General features: G+C 46.7%; 1 protein-coding gene across 2 annotated transcripts in view; it reads right to left on the bottom strand.

Annotated features, from left to right (window-relative positions):
- Positions 1-6,441: 6,441 nt before the first annotated feature.
- The window catches only part of SLC6A4 (solute carrier family 6 member 4), a 36,724-nt gene continuing 21,834 nt past the window's right edge, over positions 6,442-21,331 (bottom strand). For both annotated transcript variants that reach the window (XM_056127349.1, XM_056127350.1), the window contains exons 8-14: positions 20,647-20,774; positions 18,874-18,986; positions 18,140-18,271; positions 16,785-16,884; positions 14,814-14,914; positions 10,216-10,383; positions 6,442-7,048 (exon numbers count right to left, since the gene is read on the bottom strand). In XM_056127349.1, the coding sequence (XP_055983324.1) occupies positions 6,974-7,048; positions 10,216-10,383; positions 14,814-14,914; positions 16,785-16,884; positions 18,140-18,271; positions 18,874-18,986; positions 20,647-20,774 (817 nt within the window). In that variant the 3' untranslated portion in view covers positions 6,442-6,973. The remainder of the gene's footprint in view (positions 7,049-10,215; positions 10,384-14,813; positions 14,915-16,784; positions 16,885-18,139; positions 18,272-18,873; positions 18,987-20,646; positions 20,775-21,331) is intronic.

Below are 21,331 nucleotides of genomic sequence, written 5' to 3'. Positions count from 1 at the left end.
ACCCAGGTTGACCAAGTGTGAGACAAAAGTCCTACTCACTATGCTACGACTCCAGCCCCTAAACAAGACAAACTTTAGCACTGCACTGTAGCACTGTCCTCCTGTTGTTCATCGATTTGCTCGAGCAGGCTACCAGTAACGTCTCACAACAAATTGTGAGACTTGTTGTTACTGTTTTTGGCATATCGAATACACCACAGGGAGCTTGCCAGGCTTTGCCGTGTGGGCGAGATACTCTCGGCAGCTTGCCGGGGTCTCCAAGAGGAGTGGAGGAATCGAACCCGGGTCGGCCGCGTGCAAGTCAAACGCCCTACCTGCTGTGCTATCGCTCCAGCCCAAGACAAACTTTAATAAATATAAATCGACTTTTCTCTGCTGACAGAAGAATTTCTAAAATAGGTATATTTCAAGTATAGGTATAGTACTGGGTCCGCTGCAGGTAAGGCAGACACCAAATTCCTCTTCTCTCTCCAACCGCTGTAGTGAATACTCGTAACTTTCCCCCATCTTTGAAATAATAAATTTCATTCTCAAACAAGCCTCTCAAGCAAGCACTTCTCAGACTCTTTCCTCTTTCAGAGCCTTTTGTGTAACTCTCTTTGCATTTGGAGGGGGTTGGGTAGCCTCCCAAGTGGTACTCAAGAGGCCTAGGGGTCCCTCACTGTGATTCTGGCCAAATGGGCTGATGGTTCAATGCCCATTTGGAAAACGAGGAAAACAAGGTTCTGCTGGTACCCTGCTATGCTGCAGATTACCCGGGCCTTACCAGTGGTGCTCGGAACCTCCAGTACTGCACCTGGTGATGCTTGGAGGACCATGTCGGGCTAGGGTTAAACTGGGATCAACCGGTGTGCAAGTCCTTATTCCCTGCATGATCGCTCCAGCCCCGTCTCCTTCCATTTTATTTGTGTGCCAGGAAGGGTTGGCGTGCTTTGGATTAAACCCAGAGCAAAGCGCTTCTCCAGCCCTCTGCACCATCTCCCGGGCCCAGTAACTCTGTAATGTTTGTGTTTGTTTTGTGGCCACACACAGCAGTGCTTAGGGCTTAGGCCTGGCTCTGCACTCAGGAATTACTCCTGGTGGGTTTGGAGGCGCCGGGGACCAAATCCAGAGCAGCTGCGTGTAAGGCAGTTCTGGTCCCTCACCATGGTAACTTTAAAGTGTAATAACCTCTTCCTGCTTGTTCTCGGACAGTTTTGCCCTTTTTTGGCATTTCTCATGGCATCAAGCCTCTCTGAGAAACATGCTGGTACTCCTCCCCAACACTCCCTCACACAAAAGACAAGGAAAACATGGGGTGGGGGGGATGAATAAAACAAAAAGAAAAACCATTTCTAGTTACTGCTGTGTTTATTTTACTTTGCCTCAGTTTGGGGCCACACCCAGCAATACTCAAGGCTTACTCCTGGCTCTGTGTTCAGGGATCACTCCTGGCAGTGCTGAGGGTACCGTAAAGCAGTGCTAGAGATTCAAATCAGGGTCAGTCACAGCAAAGCAAACACCTTACGCCTGTATTATCCCGGTACTGTCTTTCCAGCTTTTTTAAAAAGTCTGGTCAAGTGTAAAAACTTTTCAAGGTGTTTCTTTTCTTAATGCCTGATTTGGCAAAACTATTTTTGAAAGAATGCTTTTTAAAAAATGATACCTTTGGAGAATTCCCTAAGTTTATTGGGGGTGGGAAGAACCCAGACCCAAATACCTTTTTATTTTTTATTAATTTTTATTAGTGAAACACCATGAGGTACAGTTGTAGACTTACAAATTTTTGTGCTTGGGTTTCAATTATACAATGATCAAATACCCATCCCTCCACCAGTGCCCATTTTCCACCACCACTAATCCCAGTATCCCTCCCACCCCCATCCCCCCATCCCACCCTGCCTCTGTGGCAGGGCATTCCCTTTTGTTCTCTCTCTCCTTTTGGGTGTTGTGGTTTGCAAAAGAAGCATTAAGTGGCAATCATGTTCGGTCCATAGTCTACTTTCAACATGCATCTCCCATCCTGGGAGAATCCTCCAAACACCCTTTATTTGGTGCTCCCTTCTCTATCTGAGCTGCCCTTTCCCCTGGAATGCCCGGCTGGCCTCTAAGCCATGGAGTAATCCTCCTGGTACTGATCTCGGCTATTCTTGGATATTAATCTCCTATTTTGTCACTTTATGTTCCCCAGATGAATGCAAACTTTTTATGTCTATCCCTCTCTTTCTGACTCATTTCGCTTAGCATGATACTTTCCATGTAGTACCACTTATATGTAAATTTCATGACTTCATCTTTTCTAACAGCTACATAGTACTCCATTGTGTAGATGTACCAAAGTTTTTTTAACCAGTCATCTGTTCTTGGGCACTCAGGTTTTTTCCAGAATCTGGCTATTATAAAGAGTGCTGCAATGAACAAACAAGTGCAGATGTCACTTTGACTATACATTTTTGCCTCTCTGGGATATATTCCCAGGAGTGGTTTTGCTGGGTCAAATGAGAGTTCACTTTCTAATTTTTTGAGAATCGTCCATACTGTTTTCCAAAAAGGCTGAACGAGTCGGCATTCCCACCAACAGTGAAGGAGTGACCCTTTCTCGCCACATCTGCGCCAGCATCGGTTGCTTTTGTTCTTTTGGATGTGGGCCAGTCACTGAGGTGTGAGATGGTATCTCATTGTGGTTTTGATCTGCATCTCCCTGATGATTAATGATGTAGAGCATTTCCTCATGTGCCTTTTTGCCATTCGGATTTCTTCTTGGAGAAAGTTTCTGTTCATTTCATTGCCCCATTTTTTTATGGGGTTGGATGTTTTCTTCTTGTGGAGTTCAACAAGTATTTTATATATCCTTGATATCAACCCCTTGTCAGTTGTGTATTCGGCGAATATCCTTTCCCATTCTGTAGAATGTCTTTGTATTTTGGTCACTGTTTCTTTTGAGGTGCAGAAGCTTCTTAGTTTAAGATAGTCCCATTTATCTATCTGTTTTCACTTGCTTGACCTCAACATCAGACCAGAATCCATAAGGTACATTGAAGGCAAAGTTGGCAAAACCCTCCATGACATTGAAGCTAATGGTATCTTCAAAGATGTCACGCCACTGGCTGAGCAAGTGAAAACAGAGATAGATAAATGGGACTCTCTTTTTATTTTTGAGCCACACTCATTGGTGCTCAGATCTTCCTACTCTCTGCTTGGGAGTTACTCCTGGGGAGCCATACACAGAGTCAGCCCATTGAGCACTCTCTGCAACCCCATATCTGAGTACCTTTGTAAGATAGCATTTTAAAATTAGAGAAGCGGGAGTATGGTGCCGCCAGCAGGTCAATCTGTACCTGTGAGGCGAGTGCATCAGCAGACTGATGGCGCCTTCAGACTTCCAGATACCCCAAAATTGTTGCTGTGCCTTTGGCCAGACCCCAAAAACTTGGGGCAAAGTTTACCAAGAAAGTAAACAGCCAAAAGTTAGGTATGTGGGAAACACACCCACAAACCACCTCCGTAGGTGTGTTTCCCACAAACCACCTCTGGCTCAGCTAAATAATTGGAGGCAAGGCCTCTCTGGTTCCTGATTGAACTGCTTAATGGCCGTGATCCCAGAGACTCAGGAACGAATCTTGGAAACCAGCGGCTTTAAGTAGAAATGCGTCTGGTCCCTGCAGTAGGTTACCGGTGCTGGGCCAACCCAGGTGGGAATATGTTTCGTGCCTTGGCATGTTCCCCCTGGTGGCCCAGTGGCTGCCAACGTCCAGAGGCCACTGGATAGTCAGGTTTGGGCCCCCAGTGACGAGACACACAGGGCCTCACGGGATGGGGGTAGAGCCAGGCTTGTCCTCCCCACCCCAACGAGACCCCAAGTCATCGCCCACGAATGGCCTCTCTGGCTCCTGATCCAGCTGCTTAATGGCCATGATCCCAGAGACTCAGAAACAAATCTCAAAACCCAGTGACTTTTGGCAGAAATGTGTCCGGACCCCACAGTACCTTATTGTCGCCGGGCCACCCCAGGGAGGAAAGGGTGTTGTCACTCCACCTGCTCTCTCTTGGCAGCTCGGTGGCCTCCATCCTCCAGAGGCCATTGGACAGTCAAGGTTGGGCCCACAGTGACGAAATTTGTTGGGCTTCACGGGATGGGGTAGAGCCGGGCCTGTCCTCCCCACCCCAACGAGACCACAAGTCATCGCCCACAAACAGCCTCTCTGGCTCCTGATCAAGCAGCTCAACAGCCATGATCCCAGAGACTCAGGAGCAAATCTCGAAACCCAGTGGCTTTTGGTAGAAATCCCTCCAGATTTAAGTGTTAAAATTTCAGAACTTCAAAATCACATGGCCCTACTGCAGCCACGTGACATCATATGTTATTCATAACCAGCAATAGAACACAAATTGTCTATTGTTGCCCTTTCAGCATATCTGAGTGTTGGGGTAAAATCTCAAATAATAATGGTGGGTCTGGTGTCGAAATACTGAATGTGATCAAAGTAGAGAGAGAGTAATGTGGAAATCATCTGCCCCACAGGTGGGGGGAGGGTGTGGGATGGGGGTATACTGGGGTTTTTGGTGGTGGAGAATGGGCACTGGTGAAGGTATGGGTGTTTCATTGTATGACCGAGACTTAGACCCAAAAGCTTTGTAACTGCTCTCACGGTGATTCAATAAATAAAATTATAAAAAATGAAAAAAGAAAAGTAAGGTGGCGTTCATGCACAATTCAATCAGCTAATCAGTGGCTGAATAAATAGCAGTACTCCTACAAAAAAAATAAAATAAAATTTGAGAAGCTGGGGCTGGTGTGATAGTACCGTTGATAGGGTGCTCGCCTTGCTTGCCAACCTGGGTTTGCTCACTGGTATCCCATGTGATCCCCTAAGCATTGACAAGAGTACATTTCTGACTACAGAGTTTTTAGTAACCACTGCACGTGGCCAAATTTTCTTTTTAAAAAAATAGAAAGCTATTTACTACCTAATGTGCTGTCACTGTACAGCCTTCCTCCTTTCAGTATGCTGGAAAACAAAATAGAAAATAAGGTGAGAGGAGGAATGAAAGAGTGAAGATAATACTAATCGATCAGTAAGGGACATTTTAAAATCTCCTCTCTCTTTTCCTCGTATATTCTGGAAAGCTTCTCAGCAGCTACCATCTATAAAGAAAACAATCTGCTAGGAAAAGTGAAGAACTAGAACTAGAAGGATGGAAGGGTTACAAGCCAGTGGCAAAGGCAGAGAGTGCTGGGAATGGAAACCACGGAGGGAAGGTCTGCAATTAGGCAAAATCCGGCCTCTGTGATATGAATTTTTCTTTCACAAAGTTGTTAAGCTTAGACTCAGTTTACAGCCAGAAATTATTTCCTTGAAGATTTTGGTAAGGAAATCTCATGCCACATAAATCCCGTTCGCTCCTCTCTCCACACATCTCAGAGTTGCAGGCCTCAGGAGATCACATTGAAGGTGGCAGGTGAAATGAAAGAGTCATTGACTTAACTCACTTTTTCCTTGTTGACATGTTGACATAGAATGACAGCTCTCAACTGGAGTGTTCACACCCTTGACCACCACAAAGGGTGAAGAGTCTTGGGAAGGTCCATCACAAACGAACCAAAAGTGACCATGCAGTTACTTTGGGATTAAAGATGAGGTTGGTTTAAGTTAAGGTGGCAAACTAACATTATCTCTAAATAAGGATTGGATTCATGCTCCCTCCAGTACTCTGAATAGTCAAGTTCAGTCATTTGAAGCAGGTAACTTGAAGATAAAGATGCTTTTGACATTTTAAAACATTAGGGACCACACTCAGCAGTGCTTGAGTGAACCAGAGCATCAGGACTCGGGATGGAACCCAGGGTCTCACACATGCTAGGCATGTGCTCTCCTACTTGATGTAGGAAGATGCTTCTGTTGATATCTATCTTCAGAGCAGTTCATGGCCAGACCATAATGATGAATGGAATCAGTCATAGTGTTAAATGAAATCAGTCAGATTTGCCAGTGGAACTTAATCTGGAATGTTCGCAGAGAAAAGAAGATGCAGTGCTGTGCAAAAAGGCTGGTCCCTAAAGGCAGATGTTTGAGCTAAGATGTAGCTGTAGAGATTGTGGTAACAATTGTTCCCTTTAAATAATACACACACACTGGGGTAGGTGAAATTTTTTTTTAAACGTAGTGATTTATTTATTTATTTTTGCTTTTTGGGTCACACCCGGCAATGCACAGGGGTTACTCCTGGCGGTGCTCAGGGGACCATATGGGATGCTGGGAATCGAACCCGGGTCGGCCGCGTGCAAGGCGAGCGCCCTACCCGCTGTGCTATCGCTCCAGCCCCAGGTGAAATTTTTAATTATAAAAAAATGAAAGCTTTAAAATGACTAAATCCTGTATCTTTGTCATGGACCCAAATGATTGGTAGAGTGATCAGGATATGCCGGGACAACAATATACACAGACACACATGCTCACACATTATTTTTCAGTTTATTTTCTTACATCTTTCTCTCCTGATTCCACAGCAGCACACAGGGTAAAGGGTTCTAGTAGATTCCAGCTATAGAATTTTATGCTACTCAGAAAATATATGGCTAACAAGAAGCATCCCTCTTTGTGCCTACATAGTTTATGCATCCATGGACAGTGAAAACTTTCAAAGCAAAGGTTAAATACCAGTGACTGTAACAAGAAATGATACAGGAGACTTTCACAGACTTGATTCTAAACCTAACTCTAATGGATTATATGGTGGTTTTCACACCTCCATACACCCCCTTGCATATGCAGAATATGCCGGGTCATCTTTGTCACAAAGTCTAACGTGATATGTCCAGGAGATTTCAGGGGTGAGAGGCCACAGGAGTCTGGGCCCCATTGTCTTTGGGGATTGTGTCTCTATGAGGATGGTCCTTTCGTTGTAGGGCTTCCTTGGAAATCCATGAGTTTCAAGGAGAGAAGGTGACAATTCTGGAGGAAGAGCCATTGAGACACCCTTTCCTCAGAGAGTCTCACACGACGTTCAGGCGGATGTCCCCACAGGGAATTTCCGTTGGTGTTTCTGGGGTGATACTTTTAATAATACGCTGTTGGGAAGGAAATAGAGTGTCGTTATATTTTTATTTCTGTGTATGTAGGGGGGATTCTGGGCAACACTTGGTTGTGTTCAGGACGGACTCCTGGCTCTGGTCTCAGGATGACTTGATGGTGCTTCAGGGATTGAATTCAGGTCAGGGATGTATAAGCTCTACCCACTGTACTATCCCTACAATCTGAAAAGATTTTTTTATTTTTTCTCTTTTTCTCCTTCCTTCCTTCCTTCCTTCCTTTCTTTCTTTCTTTCTTTCTTTCTTTCTTTCTTTCTTTCTTTCTTTCTTTCTCTCTCTTTTTTTATGTATTTAGACTTCACCCAGCAGTGCTCAGAGCTTACTCCTGGCTCTGTGCTCTTACTCCTGGCCCTAAGCTTACACCTGGTGGTGCTTAGGGGACCATATATGGTACCAGGGATGGAACATGAATCAGCTGTGTTCAGGGCAAGCATCTTACCCACTCTTATACACTGTACTATATTTCCAGCACAGAAAATATGTTATTTTTATTTCATATATATTTTTTGTAATTTATCCACATTGTAATAAAGTTTCACCATTAATATTAAATAACATTTGAATACCATTTACTACATTGGAATGATTTCATTGACTTTCCTTAAGGGAGGTTCCAATTTATTTGTTCTTAATGTTACATTCAGGACCTAAAAGCATCTGTAAACTAATTAAAGAAATTAAATCATTACACACTGGGAGAAATTATGAGTCTTCACTGAAACCTCTACCAACTGATCAGCTGCTTCATGTGATCTCAGAAAGGCTGTTCTTTCCCTTCCACAGAGGTTTCAGACAGCCACATGGGGGCCAGGAGGTGGGGGTCTGGTCTCTGAGTTGAGCTGGGCTCAGTGTCCCCTCCATGAACACTACAGATAGTGCATAGGGCCTCTGCCAGGGACAGTCAGAATGTTGATGATTCTGTGAACCGCCTCCACAAAGGAGTGTGAATTTACAGAGGGTTATGAGTTACCACATGATTCAATTTTAAAATACATGTGCAGGGGCAGGAGAGATAGTACAATGGATTGGGCACTTGCCTTGCATGCAGCCGACCTGGGGTTTGATCCCTGGCATTCCATATGGTCCCCTAACCCCACCATGCATGATCCCTAAGCACAGAGGCAGTAGTAAGGTCTGATCTTAGCTAGGAGTTGCTGTGTGCATCCTGCTGACCTGGCTTCAATCCCCAGTATCAATATGGCCCTCCAAGCACCTTCAAGAGTGACCCCTGAACAAAGAGCCAGGAATAAGGCCTGAGAACCATCAGATGGGGCTTCATCCACCCCCCCCCACACACACACACACACTTAAGCACAGAGAAAACTGAAGACACACTGCCCCCTAACCATTAGCAAACTATTAACATCCAAGGACAAAGAGAATATGCACCTAAAAAGGTAGGGTAAAGTGTGTGACTAGAAATCAGAGACCTGGGTTCTGAACTTCCCTGTACTGTTGCCCTGGATAAGCACTATAATAAAGAAATTTTGCAGAGGTATATTCCTAGTCCCAACATTTTTGCTGATAATAACTGCGTATTTCCCTTAGAAGGAATATTGATTTAAAAAATTAGATTATCTATTTTGAAAGTATATGACATTGTATGTAAGGTTTCTTAAAATTTTACTTATTTATCTAGTTACTGGTTTTGGAAACAACTCAGCAATGCTCAGGGATGACTTTGACTCTGTGCTCAGGGATCACTCCTGGTGGGGCTCTGGGGACCATATGGGATGCCAGGAGCCAGAGATCAAGGTGCCAAACATAATGCAGGTCAAGTACTATAACTTCTGCCCTTTGTATTGTATCTCAGGCTCCTATTATTAAAAATTTTATAGCACGTTATTTATTGTTGAAATAAATCCTGCTATAATTGCAACTTTTTTTACTTAAGGGTTTTTGTTTGTTTGTTTGCTTTTTGTAGTTTTCGGGCCACACCTGGCAGTGCTCAGTCCAGGCTTACTCCTGGTTCTGTGCTCGTTTTTTGTTTTTGTGTGTTTTTTTTAGTTCATTTTTAAATTCTAATGATTTGAACTAAAATTACAATATCATTGCAATTTCTATTGTTAGTTTGTAACGCAGTGCCCAGAATTGAACCCAAGACTGTTGCAATGTGTTTACTTTTCAAATGAGTTCTTGTCATATTGCTCTTAGAAAATTGGCCAAGGAGAGGCCAGAAAGATAGTAGTCCAGCTGGTAAGATGTTTATGTTTCACACAGCTGACACCTGGCTTGATCCTCTGTACCCCATATGATTTCCCAAGCCAGGAGTGGGAAATCAGGAGTGATTTTTAAAAAATTTTTTTTTAATTTTTAGGTCACACCCAGCGATGCTCAGGGGTTACTCCTGGCTCTGCACTCAGGAATTAGCCCTGGCGGTACTCAGGGAACCATATGGAATGCTAGGAATTGAACCCGGGTTGGCCGCATGGAAGGCAAACACCCTACCCGCTGTGCTATCACTCCAGCCTCTCAGGAGTGATTTTTCAGTGCAGAGCCAGGAGTAAGGCCTGAGCACTACAGATGCACCCAAAAACCAGAAAGGAGAGGGGAGGGGAAGAGGGACAGGGAGAGGGAGAGAGAGGTGGAGGGGATGGAGGAAGAAAGGAGGAGAGGGGCAGAAGCATCTCAGAGGGCTGGATCACATGCCTGGTGTGCTGGGGGGAGGGGGGTTCTGAAATCGGAACACCCCACGCATACTCTTCCCTCACCCAACCCCACACCACACGGCCCTTCAAGCATAGCTGGCATAGCCCTGGTAATCCCCAAGCAGGACTGGGAGGGCCCAACACACAAAAACAAGAAAAGTGTCAGTGAAGTTTTTTGTTGAAATCTCTGGTTGGATCAAAGTTTGTGTGTTACTCAAGACATGGCAGATCCAACAGCAAGAAGGTGGCAAAGTAGTTACTGATAGTTGAGAACACCATACACGCCCCGAGTCATCCATGGGGACACCCAAATGAGCAGCTCCCCTTCCCACCTTGGCAGAAGAGGTTTAGGACCTTGGATGCCATTACAGATCTAGTGGATAGGGCTGAGCACCTCTTGGCGCATTTCATGGAGATAAATTTATCTCTTTAGATTAGAGCACAATAAGCAAGCCCCTTTCTCCCCAAACAGTGATCAGTCTGCGCACCAGCACGTACCTCCTTCAGTGTCCCTGGAGTGGTGATTAGCCGGTACATTATGTACGTGGGGATGCAGATGAAAGAGGAGGTCCCTATGCAGTAGCCTAGTATGATGCTCCAGTGAGGGTAATTATACTGGAAAAGTCGTAGCTGTGGTGGGCTCATCAAAAAACTGCAAATGATGAACTGAAATAGAAATTTCCAGAAACGTTGAAAATCTTAGCAGTACCATGTGAACAGCGGCATTTTTAATATCAAGAACTCCAACTGCCCAAGATAAGATAAATTTTTATTCAGGGAGATCCCAAATAAATCCCTGACACAGAGGATTCACTGATTTGGAGTGTGGGGCGGTGCCAAGAGTTGAACCTGTGTTCTACGCCTGAGCTCTATTCCCAGCCAGAATTCACTAACTTCTGTCCCTAAGCTACAATAAGGAAACAGACAAGTATTAATTTTGCCCCCATCCCCAAAGAAGGACTGGCATGCTTAGAAGTGGGGCGGGGACTGTTATCTCTGCAGCCTGTAGAAGAACAAACTGAGTGACCTTTCCACGGCCCTTCTGGCCCTCTGTTTTGTTTTTATTTCCTCCTGCATTTCTTAACTATGACTGTTTTGGGTGGGATGATATGTCCACGAGATAACAAAGTTCTCAGACCTGGAGAAGCCTCAGGCCCCGGGGCCTATGTTCCTTGTCTCCCTTTATACAGGGTTGTTTTTTTTTTTTTTTTGAGGCCTGGGATTTTGACCCACTCAAAATCTCACTGCCACAGGCCCAGACTAAGGTGGGGAGCAACCACCGGCAAAAGCACCTCTGTGCACTTTTTTTTTTTATGTAGGAGTACTGCTATTTATTCAGTCACTGATTAGCTGATCAAATTGGGCATGAACTCCATCTTACATTTTTTAAATAATTTTATTTATTTATTTTCTTCTTATATTTATTTATTGAATCACTGTGGAGCGATAGCACAGCGGTAGGGCATTTGCCTTGCACGCAACCAACATGGCCGTCCCAAGTTCGATTCCTCCGCCCCTCTTGGAGAGCCCGGCAAGCTACCGAGAGTATCTCGCCCGCACGGCAGAGCCTGGCAAGCTACCCGTGATGTATTCGATATGCCAAACACAGAAACAACACGTCTTACGAAGGATATGTTACTGGGCTAGCTCGAGCAAATCGATGAACAATGGGAGGACCATGACCGTGACTGTAGAAAAAGTTACAAAGCTTTCAGGTTTAAGTCTCAGTCATACAATGATCAAACACCTTTCCCTTCACCAGTACTCATTTTTCACCACCAAGAAGCCCAATATACCCCCCCCACCCCCTTCCCCGCCCCGAGCAGAGCCCCCGCAGCTGAGGACCTCCGGAGCCAGCCACGGTCATGCTGGAACCACTCTCCACACATCCGGACGGGCCTCATGCATGAAAGAACTGGCAGAGGAACCCAGGCATGCGGGTCCCGGGGCTGAGGTCTCCAAGCCTACTCAGATTGGGACTGGGCCTTCTCCAACCAGACCCCCATCTTCCAGTAGGTAGGCGTCATACCCACCAGCTGCTTCCAGTGCTAGGTTGATCCCATCAACGGCCAAGATGCAGAGACTATAATATCCAGTTTTCAGAAGTGCGCGGCCGCATTAGCGGCCGTGCAACATCTTATTATCTTTTTTTTTCCTTTGGAGAACCTGGCAGGCTACCAAAAGCATCCTGCCCCCACATGGTAGAGTCTGGCAAACTTCCGTGTCGTATTCAATATGCCAAATACCAGTAACAATGATGGGGCTCATTCTTCTAATCCTGAAAGAGCATTGAAATTGCTCTTTTAAAATCTCAGGGCTAGGATGAAGGAGACGTTACTGGTGCCTGCTCGAGGGAATTGACGAACAACAGGATGCTTGTGCTTGTACACCCCTCCCAATGCCTATGAGGCAGATGATTTCTACTTAATTCTTCCCTACATTGATTACATTCATTATTTTGACAAAAGATGCACCATTATTATTTAGAATTCCCCCCCCCCCCCACAATCAGAATTGCTGAAAAGGCATTGTGAAATACTTTGTTTTCTATAGCTGGTTATAAGAATTATATAATGTTGCTCAGCCACGACAGTGGCCGCGCAATTTTGGATTTCTGCAAAGAACCAGATAATTATGAGATTGGTTTCTGTGCGTCTGGTGTTATGGCTGTGCCAGAGAGCCGCTCGTGGGGGGCAACTCGTAACCTCGGTAGGGAATGAAGGACAAGCCAGTACCTCCCCCCTTCCCCTCTGTGCACTTTTGTCTTGGAAATTCAGTGAAAATTTCAGCTCCCAAAATTCCACAGTGTGTGTTCCCAACATTCAGTTTATGGGTTTTCTTATTAGGTTTGGCTTCCGGAGCAAGTGTAAATATCAGTTTTTGCCTAGTAACCACTGGGATGGAGTGTTATTACTCTTGATTTAATTTTATTTTATTATTTCATTGTCATAAAGAAGACAGTAATGTAAATTATTTGTGTGGTTAAACATCTATTTATATCCTTTTTTTTTCCTTGCAGGTAATAAAAAGGGAAATTGTTAAACACACATTCATCTTCTCCACAGCATGCTCCGACTTCCAGAAGGAAGCCCGGCCTGAGAGACAAACCTTTCTCTCACCCACTCTTTTCACTCCCAGTCCCACTTTGGAAAAGGGACAGGGAGGATGTGGTGCAGTGCCATATGTTGTTCCTTGTGTCATTTTGATGTCAAGTATAGGCAAGTGGCAGTGACTCAGGCCCTGAGCTCTGGCTGCAGCCCATAGTGTCAGCCCAGACACCCCATGGAACATCCTTGCTTCTGTCTGCTCAGAGACAAGATTTCCCTTTTTTTTGGGGGGGGGGAACTTGGCTTCAGTGAAAAAGAATCTTTTCCGTGAGGTCCTGGTGACTGCCTAAATCAGCCTTCAGAAGCTCAGAGCAGAGTATCTGTTCCCACAAGCTTGGCCACCCCTTCCTTGCACCCTACTGGGGTGCTTTTGGAGGAATGAATCAAGCAGATCGGAGATCATGAGGGATGTGGCTTTTGGCCAGGCTCAGCTTTGTGAAAACATGAAGATCCCAGGATGAGGTGGAGGAAGCTGAGGTACCACAGAGATGGGGCTGCCAATGCATCAGCAGTCACGCCACAGAGAATTTTAATGGAACAGTCTCTGTAGACCAGCTCCAGGGGCCCCCACAGCACATGCCTCACATGAATGTGGCAGTGCCCCATCAGGGATATCAGGCTGAGGTAAGTGAGGTGAGAGAAGCTAGAATAGGGTCAAGCCCTGTTTCTATTTAAACTCTTGATATTAGTTCAGCAGGAATATTTTTTTTTGCATTCACTTACATTTTTAATTATTGCATTATTAAACATTTTATTATTGCCCTACAACCCATACCAAGGTTTAGATGACAGTTTTAGGGTGCTCAAAGTTTGTACCTTACTTGTCTTCCCCAGGTCTTAGCCCCTCATCGTTCCCTCCCAGACAGGAAATAACTGATACCAACAAAGAAACATGAATCTACCCTTAAAGCACTAAGCCAATGTCGCTTCTTCCCTTGAAAAACAAATTTAAGTAGATTATAGAGAAGCCCTGGTATTAATATAAATTAATAGCCTACTTATGTCAGGACATCTGCTTCTAGTATCAGCAAGAGAGGTGATTCAGAGCAACTCTTCCCTGTCCCTGTCCTCCCATTGTTCATCGATTTGCTCGAGCGGGCCCAGTAACACTGTGAGACTTGTTGTTACTGTGTTTGGCATATCGAATACGTTATGGGTAGCTTGCCAGGCTTTGCCATGCGGGCGAGATACTCTTTGTAGTTTGCCGGGCTCTCCGAGAGGGGCAAAGGAATCGAACCCGGGTTGGCCTGGTCGGCCACATGCAAGGCAAACACCCTACCTGCTGTGCTATCGCTCCAGCCCAGATCAGCTCTTTAAAAAAAAAAAATCTACAAAAACTTGTGGATTTTAAAAATGTGTGCTTTAGAAATTACCTAAAAGCATCAATGAGCTGATAAGGTACAAGAAACCATCAGACCAGAGAAAAGGGAATGCTGGAGATCAGTGCAGGTGCCAGGGCTTATGGGCAGCTCAGACAAAGGACTGGCATTGACCTAAGGTGCAGGAGAATGGAAATTGGGGAGGGATTTGCAGGCAAAGAGACAAATCACTTGTGAAGGCTGGAGTGAGTAGGTGGTCCATCTAATCAGTTCACACTGAGATCAGAGTCCAAAAAGGACAAAAGCTAGAAGGCTGGGGGTTGGGGTGATAGCTCAAGGGAGGAGCACAGACCTGGCCCTGAGAGCCATGAGTTCAATCCCTGATGCTGGAAACACCCACCCTCCACCCGAAGCATTGCCCAAGGTCCTGCCAGCAACACTGGGTGGGGCCTCTATGAAACATTTTAAGAAAAAATAAACAACTGCCTAGAGAGACTCACCCTACAGGGGCTATTCTGAAAGGAGGCGCACTTAGAGCACAATGATGGCCCAAATCTTCTTGCGAATACGGGCTGATGCAGAACACTAGGCCCGATCCTTCAGTAACTGTTCCCAAAGGAAGCATGGAGGGCAAGTGTGCCAGGGTGAGGAGAGGGGAAAGGCCACTCACCAAGAGAAACAGGGGGCTGATGGCAACCCAGCAGATCCTCCAGAACCATCCAGGGCTGAAGCCTAGCATTTCCTTCACATCACTGCAGAACTGAGTCAGGCCTACGCAGTGGAGGGAGAAAGAGAGGATGAGAGGGAGCACACGGCCCAGAGGGAGCCTAGCTGAGGGAGCACGAGAGGAAGCCCAAAGGGAGACTAGTTGAGAGGGAGCACATGAGAGGGAGCACACGGCCCAAAGGAAGACTAATTGAGAGGGCCTGGCCGAAAGGGAGCACGCGGCCTAGAGAGAGCACACAGCCAACAGGGAGCACATGGCCCAGAGGGAGCACATAGCTGAGAGGGAGCACACAGCCAACAGGAAGCACACAGCCAACAGGGAGCACACGACCCAGAGGGAGCCTAACTGAGAAGAGAGCACATGTGGGGGGCTATTGGTACTTTGGTGGTGCACATGGGCATGGTGTGGAACCCATGTGGAACCCCTAAAACATATACGCATTTATACTCATAAACCAATGTAATCTCAACAAATTCATAATTGAAAAAAAATCCACACGTTGAAAACAAGGTAACTGGCACAAAAACAGGCAATGTGTTTGCTTCTCAGAGCTCCCAGCAACACCTCAGGCAGGTTCTCACACTTTGAACGTTGTCTTCTACTTGCTGAGGGGGTACAAAGATCCAGCCTTCCTGTGACCGACCTTTCTCCCCGATCTCCCATCAGGGGTTCTGGGACCCAGCAGCTGGGACACAGTCAGGGCACACTTTCATCCTCCTCTGAGTCCCACCCCAGAGACAGATTGTGAATAGGGGTGGCAGGGGGTGTTACCAGAGTAGATAATCCAAACAGGAATGTTCTTGCCTAGAAAAGAAACTCCTAAACTCTGACTCAGGGGCCCAGAGCGAGCTTATGCAAAGCTGAAGCCCAGCGCCACTCTTCCTGTATTAGTACATGCACTAACAACATACTGAACTGAGGAGTAGAGAGAGATTCGCTGACCGCTAGTTCTTTGTCATCTGCCCAATTCTTATTGCTAAGCCGGATGACAAGCATCGGGGGTACTTTTAGCGGCTGCACACAGGTGGCCAAGTGGGCTTTGTCCAGGTTGTGCTGGGTTGTCAGTGGGCTCCTGTACAGGTATGCACCGTGCTTGGGCCACGGGGCGTCGGTGACTGGCCAACCTGCCAGCCTGAGGGTCTGGCACCCCTTCAGCTCCTGCCACCCAGATGTTCAGGACGACTCTCAGCTCCCTGCCTGGCCTAGCACCCACTTCATTTCTAGCCTCAAGAACTGCCTGCTCTCTGGGCAATAGCACAGCGGGTAGGGTGTTTGGCTTGCACGCGGTCGACCAGGGTTCGATTCACAGCATCCAATATGGTCCCCTGAGCACCGCCAGGGGTCATTCCTGTGCAGAACCAGGAGTAACCCCTGTGCAACGCTGGGTGTGACCCAAAAAGGGAAAAAAATCTGCCTGCTCTCTCTCCACTCTGCCGTGATAGGCCATGTCAATCCATGGGCCGCCTGATCCATGATCTCTGTTCTAGTAGAGGGGAGGGTCTGGTTAGCAGTATGTTGGTACATTATTTCCTTTTGTTCCTTTAATTCAAATTTTCTTTAAGTGAAAGAGTACTTAATTTTGCTTGAATGGACAAAAATCAGGAGTAAGACAGAAAAAAAAAGACGTATTGGGGGTGAAGGAACTCTCTAGAAACATCTCAGGCTGTCTCCACTGGGTAAGCATCTAAACCCATAAGGGAAAAAAAAAAAGACCTCCCAAAAGTGTGGGCAATCTTGGGTACAGAGTGTGGGAGAAATGGCCTGTCTAGGAAGGACCAGGCTGAGAGGTTCATGGCCTGGTCTTGGATGCTAGCCTGCCTTTCTTTGATGAAATCAGCCTTTCTCTAGCCTGGTGACAGCAGAAGGGAAGCCTTGTGGCTGGTGTAGAAAGGACAGCGGCCAGAAACATCTTACCATAGAACCAAAACACAGCAATGGCCTCTATCAGCACGACGGTGAGCACTGCGGGTCCCGTGGCATACTCCTCCAACAGCTTCACCACGTACGCGCCACCCTGGAAAGGGGACAATGTAGCCCTGAGGCATGGCTGCTTCCTCACCACAGGGGCCAAGGCTGTTTATGTAGGAACATTCTGGAAAACACCCCCACCCGTCCGATGGAACAGAAGTCTCCAGAGCCTGCCTCTCGGAGCTGCCTCCTCCCACCGCTGGTTCTTGCATTGCCTGCTGAGTTCTGAGGAACTACTTTCTACTACCTCTGGAACTACTTTCTTTCATTTTTCATTTGGTTTGGGTGCCACATCCAGTAGTGCTCAGGACTCATACCTGCCTCTGTGCTCAGGGATCACTCCTGGCAGGGTTGGGGGGACTGTATGGGGTGCCAGGGGTTAGACCTAGGTTGGCCACATGTGAGGCAAACACCCTACCAACTCTAATATCACTCTAGTCCCTCTGTGGGGATTTTTTGAAGCCACAGTTTATAATATTCGCCTCAGCAGCAACAATCCCTGGAGAATCACTCCTTCACCAAGGGAGGTTCTCTGGAGGAAACAGAAGGACCTGACAAACACAAGGAGCTCATCTCCCCAAATTCTTTTCTTGGGAAAGGAGGTACAATTTCATGTGCTCAGGGATTACTCCTGCCTCTGTGCTCAGGGATCACTCCTGCTAGGGCTTAGGGGACAAAATGGGGTGCCAGAGATCTAATCCAGGTCAGCCCTGTACAAAACAAGCACCCTTCCTCTACTTGCCATACTATGACTCTGACCTCTCCCCAAGTTCTGTGTATCAGGGCAATAGCCCCCCAACAAGCAGCCGAAAGGACTACAGTGATACCAGAAAAGCAATTCTTAGTTTGTCTCCAGATGTTATCCAAGCCTGAGATCTATTTCCATCTACCATAAAACAAAACAAAACAAAACAAAACAAAAAAACAACTAAGAGCCTCTTGGCACGCACAAATGCAGCTGCCACAGAACCAGTCATTCTTGTTGACAAACTAACAGAAGTGATGACCTTCCTCACTTCTCCTGAAGTCAGAGCATGATATGGAAGGAAAGGGTAGGACCCATTTCTGATACTCTTTCTTCATGAATTTTTGTTTGTTTTCTCGGGGCAATTGTGGCAGTGCTTGGGGGCTACTCCCAGCATGGTGCTCCAGGTCCTTCTGGCAGGGGTCAGGGCATCATGCAGTGCAGGGGCTGGAACTGCCTCGTGCATCCCGAGCATGTGCTCTAACCTCTGAGTTCTCTTCCCTGGCTGCCAGCTTTTACTAGTCCTACAAAAGTTGTTTCTTTTGTTGTTGCTTACAAAAGTCAGGGTGACCAGGGATCCAAAGAAGCAGGTAATGACCACAGCAAGCACAAACCACTCCCTGCGCTTGGACCAGATGTGTGGGAACTCGTCAAGCACAGCAGTGATGACACCCTCCAAGCCTGCAAACTGAAAGAGAAAAACACAAACAGTCCTGGAGGGTTCAAGGGACTCAGGGTCACCGTCTAGGTCCCTACACAGGAAGGAGGGGTTCAGACTGCCAAGGGACCAGTCAGGCTGACCGTAAGCAGATTTCCAAGCTCACTGGCCCTTACTGTAAATAAATGTCCCTGTTTTACACGATGGCTTAGGAACCTCACACTAAGGACGTCTTGGGACCAAAAGGGAGCACATGACTATTCTTTTCTGTGAAAGTTTTCTTGGGGGCATATTGCCTGCACCAGAAAGGCCAACTGTGAGTAGAGACTCATTCCACACTGACAGGATTCTGCGAGTGACCCATCTACATGAGTCACCTTGCCCTGGCCATTAGGTGTCACCCTCTAATCAAGGGACAATGCACAATAGCTCCCACATGCTGACATCCATGGGCCCCCTTCCACTCCTACCATGCAAGGCTTTACACTCATTACCCCCATTAAGAACTCTTTTGTGCTGGGGATACAGGCCACCCCCAGAAGGGAACAACAATACTGCATGGGGGGGGGGAGCAGATTGGGGAGGAACAGGTTCTACACCCATCCCACCCCCCTATCCCCTCCATCACTCACTGTGCTGTCCAGACCCAGTGTAATCAGCATCAGGAAGAAGATGATGGCAAAGAAGGTGGATGCTGGCATGTTGGCTATGGCCTCGGCGTAGGTGATGAAGAGGAGGCTGGGGCCTGGGCAGGGAGTGGGGAAGGAGAAAGAGGTGCTATGACCCTCAATGAGGTCTTGCAGGAAAACCCCACCACATCAATCATTACTCTTCTCATCCCAAACCTTCCATGTGAATCTGTCATTGAGTGCATCTAATAACATCTTGAGCCACCATAGCTGGCTGCCAACAGCCAGGGAGGCAGTGAGGGGGTGACACTCACCCTGGAAAGACCAATTCGAGGTCTGGAGAAACTCAAGCCCTTAGACTGGCAAAGCTACACTAGAAAATGGGGCTTTCCAAGACAGATAGTGGAGCTGTTTTTCAAGACCGATACTCGCCCACTTGCACCCCCATTGTAATGCCAGGATTGAACCCAGAATCCAAGGATTCAGACATAAAAGGCAACTGTTCTGTGTCTGAGCTGCACCCCAGGTTGAGGACTGGCTTTAAAGTCTCACCACATTTATTCTCTGGCACATTTGTGCTCAGAAACTGCACAGAGGCCTTGGAATAAAGGCCAACAGCTTCAAGTCCTTTGGACAAGTGTGAGAAATAAGCTCTCAACCACTCATGGGCCAAGTAAGGGTGCTTATATTTGGGGGTATAGGGCCATCGGTGAACTGTATGACCCACAATAGACAGCCAGGAAGCCTGGGGCCCAAGCTACAGACTTTCCTCCACCCTACCCCATCTCAGATTCTCACATTCTTTTTCCATGACCCTCTCACTGGATGGTAGAGTTGATGTCCTACATTTTTAAATATTCTGCTCTGTAAAATTCTAAGGATGAGCAATTATTGCATATAGACATGAACTCTTCGCAGATTCACACTCATTGATCTTAAAAGTTACCATTGAAGTCATATTTTCATATTATCTATTTGTTTTAATATTTTGAGTAAGGCATTTGCCTTGCACGCGGCCAACATGGCCGACCCGGGTTCGATTCCTCTATCCCTCTTGGAGAGCCCGGCAAGCTACCAAGAGTATCCTGCCCACATGGCAAAGCCTGGCAAGCTCCCCGTGATGTATTCAATATGCAAAAAACAGTAACAATGAGTATCACAATTTGTTGTGACACATTACTGGTGCCCGCTCGAGCAAATCGGTGAACAACTGGAGGACAGTGACAGTGATTTTGGGCCACACCTAGCGGTGCTCGGGGCTGCTCCAACATTGCTTGGGAGACAGTGCCAGGGATCCAACATGTGTCTTCCTCATACAAAGGATGTGCACCACTCTTTGGCTAGCTGCCTGGGCCCAAAGTCCTGTTTTCAAGTCCCCAGTATATTCAAGTTCCCATACTGGAGGCTGCTTCCTCCCACCAGGGATGAAATTCAGATAGAAAGGGTTAACTTTCTGAGAGAAAGGACAGTGAGTTTCTCTAAAATATCTTTAAGCGCTGGGCAGATATTATAGCAGGTAGGGGGCTTGCCTTGCATGCAACTGACCCTAGTCAATCCCCAGCACTACCTATGATGCCCTGAACAGTGCCAGCAGTAATCCCTAAGCAAAGAGCCAGGAGTAAGCCCTGAGCACCACTGGGTGTGCTCCCCACCCCAGACAAAACCAAAACCAAAAAATCTTTAAAAGGGGCATTTGAGAATTGAGTCAGGTATTTATAAGGATCCCAAATGCAGTAAAACCTCAGTGGAAACGAGGGGCCTAACCAGAATCCATACCTGCATCTTTGGCCACTTCAGACACGTCTTCATTTCTCATCTCAGCCATATACCCAAGCACCGTGAAAATGACAAATCCGGAAATGAAGCTTGTCACGCAGTTCACCGCACTGGTCACCAAAGCGTCTCTGGAGCAGAAAACCCAGTACAATGGGGCGTTTCTGGGGCAAGGACTCTAAGAAGCTGAGCAAGTAGTGCTCAAAGACTGTCCCCTGCCCTGTTCCCAGCTTCTGGTCTCCAGGCTGACTCAGGGTGCTGGGAGCACAGCAGCTCAGGTGCTGTTTGAAGGGACATCCCTGGTGCAAACAAGACCTCTGGTTTCACACCAGGTTTCTCTGAAGCAGGGACTGAGGTGAGAGGTAGGTTAGGAGGCCTCACATTTATGGGGTCCTTGAATTTCAACTTGGGCATGATATTTCAGATATAGTTCTGAGGCTACCCAAAGAGATCCAGGCACTTTGAGAAGACCTCACCCTGTAGCTCAGGCAGAGGGCCAGTGTAAAGTCATGTTGCCTAGGTGCCTAAGAATGCCTTTTGGGGGGGAGTAATAAATTATATAAAAATCTTTAAGAATCGCACAATTAGATTGCTGGACAGAGTCACCTGTGACTGAATGTTAACGCAAAGTTGATTCTAAAGGTGGTGAATGGTATTTAAATCATAATTGTCATAATACTCCTTGTGT

The sequence above is a fragment of the Sorex fumeus genome, unplaced genomic scaffold, assembly GCF_029834395.1.
Source record: "Sorex fumeus unplaced genomic scaffold, SorFum_2.1 ptg000063l, whole genome shotgun sequence".
NCBI lineage: Eukaryota > Metazoa > Chordata > Mammalia > Eulipotyphla > Soricidae > Sorex > Sorex fumeus.
Note: the sequence above shows the minus strand (reverse complement) of the source record. Positions and strands in the feature narration are given on the sequence as shown.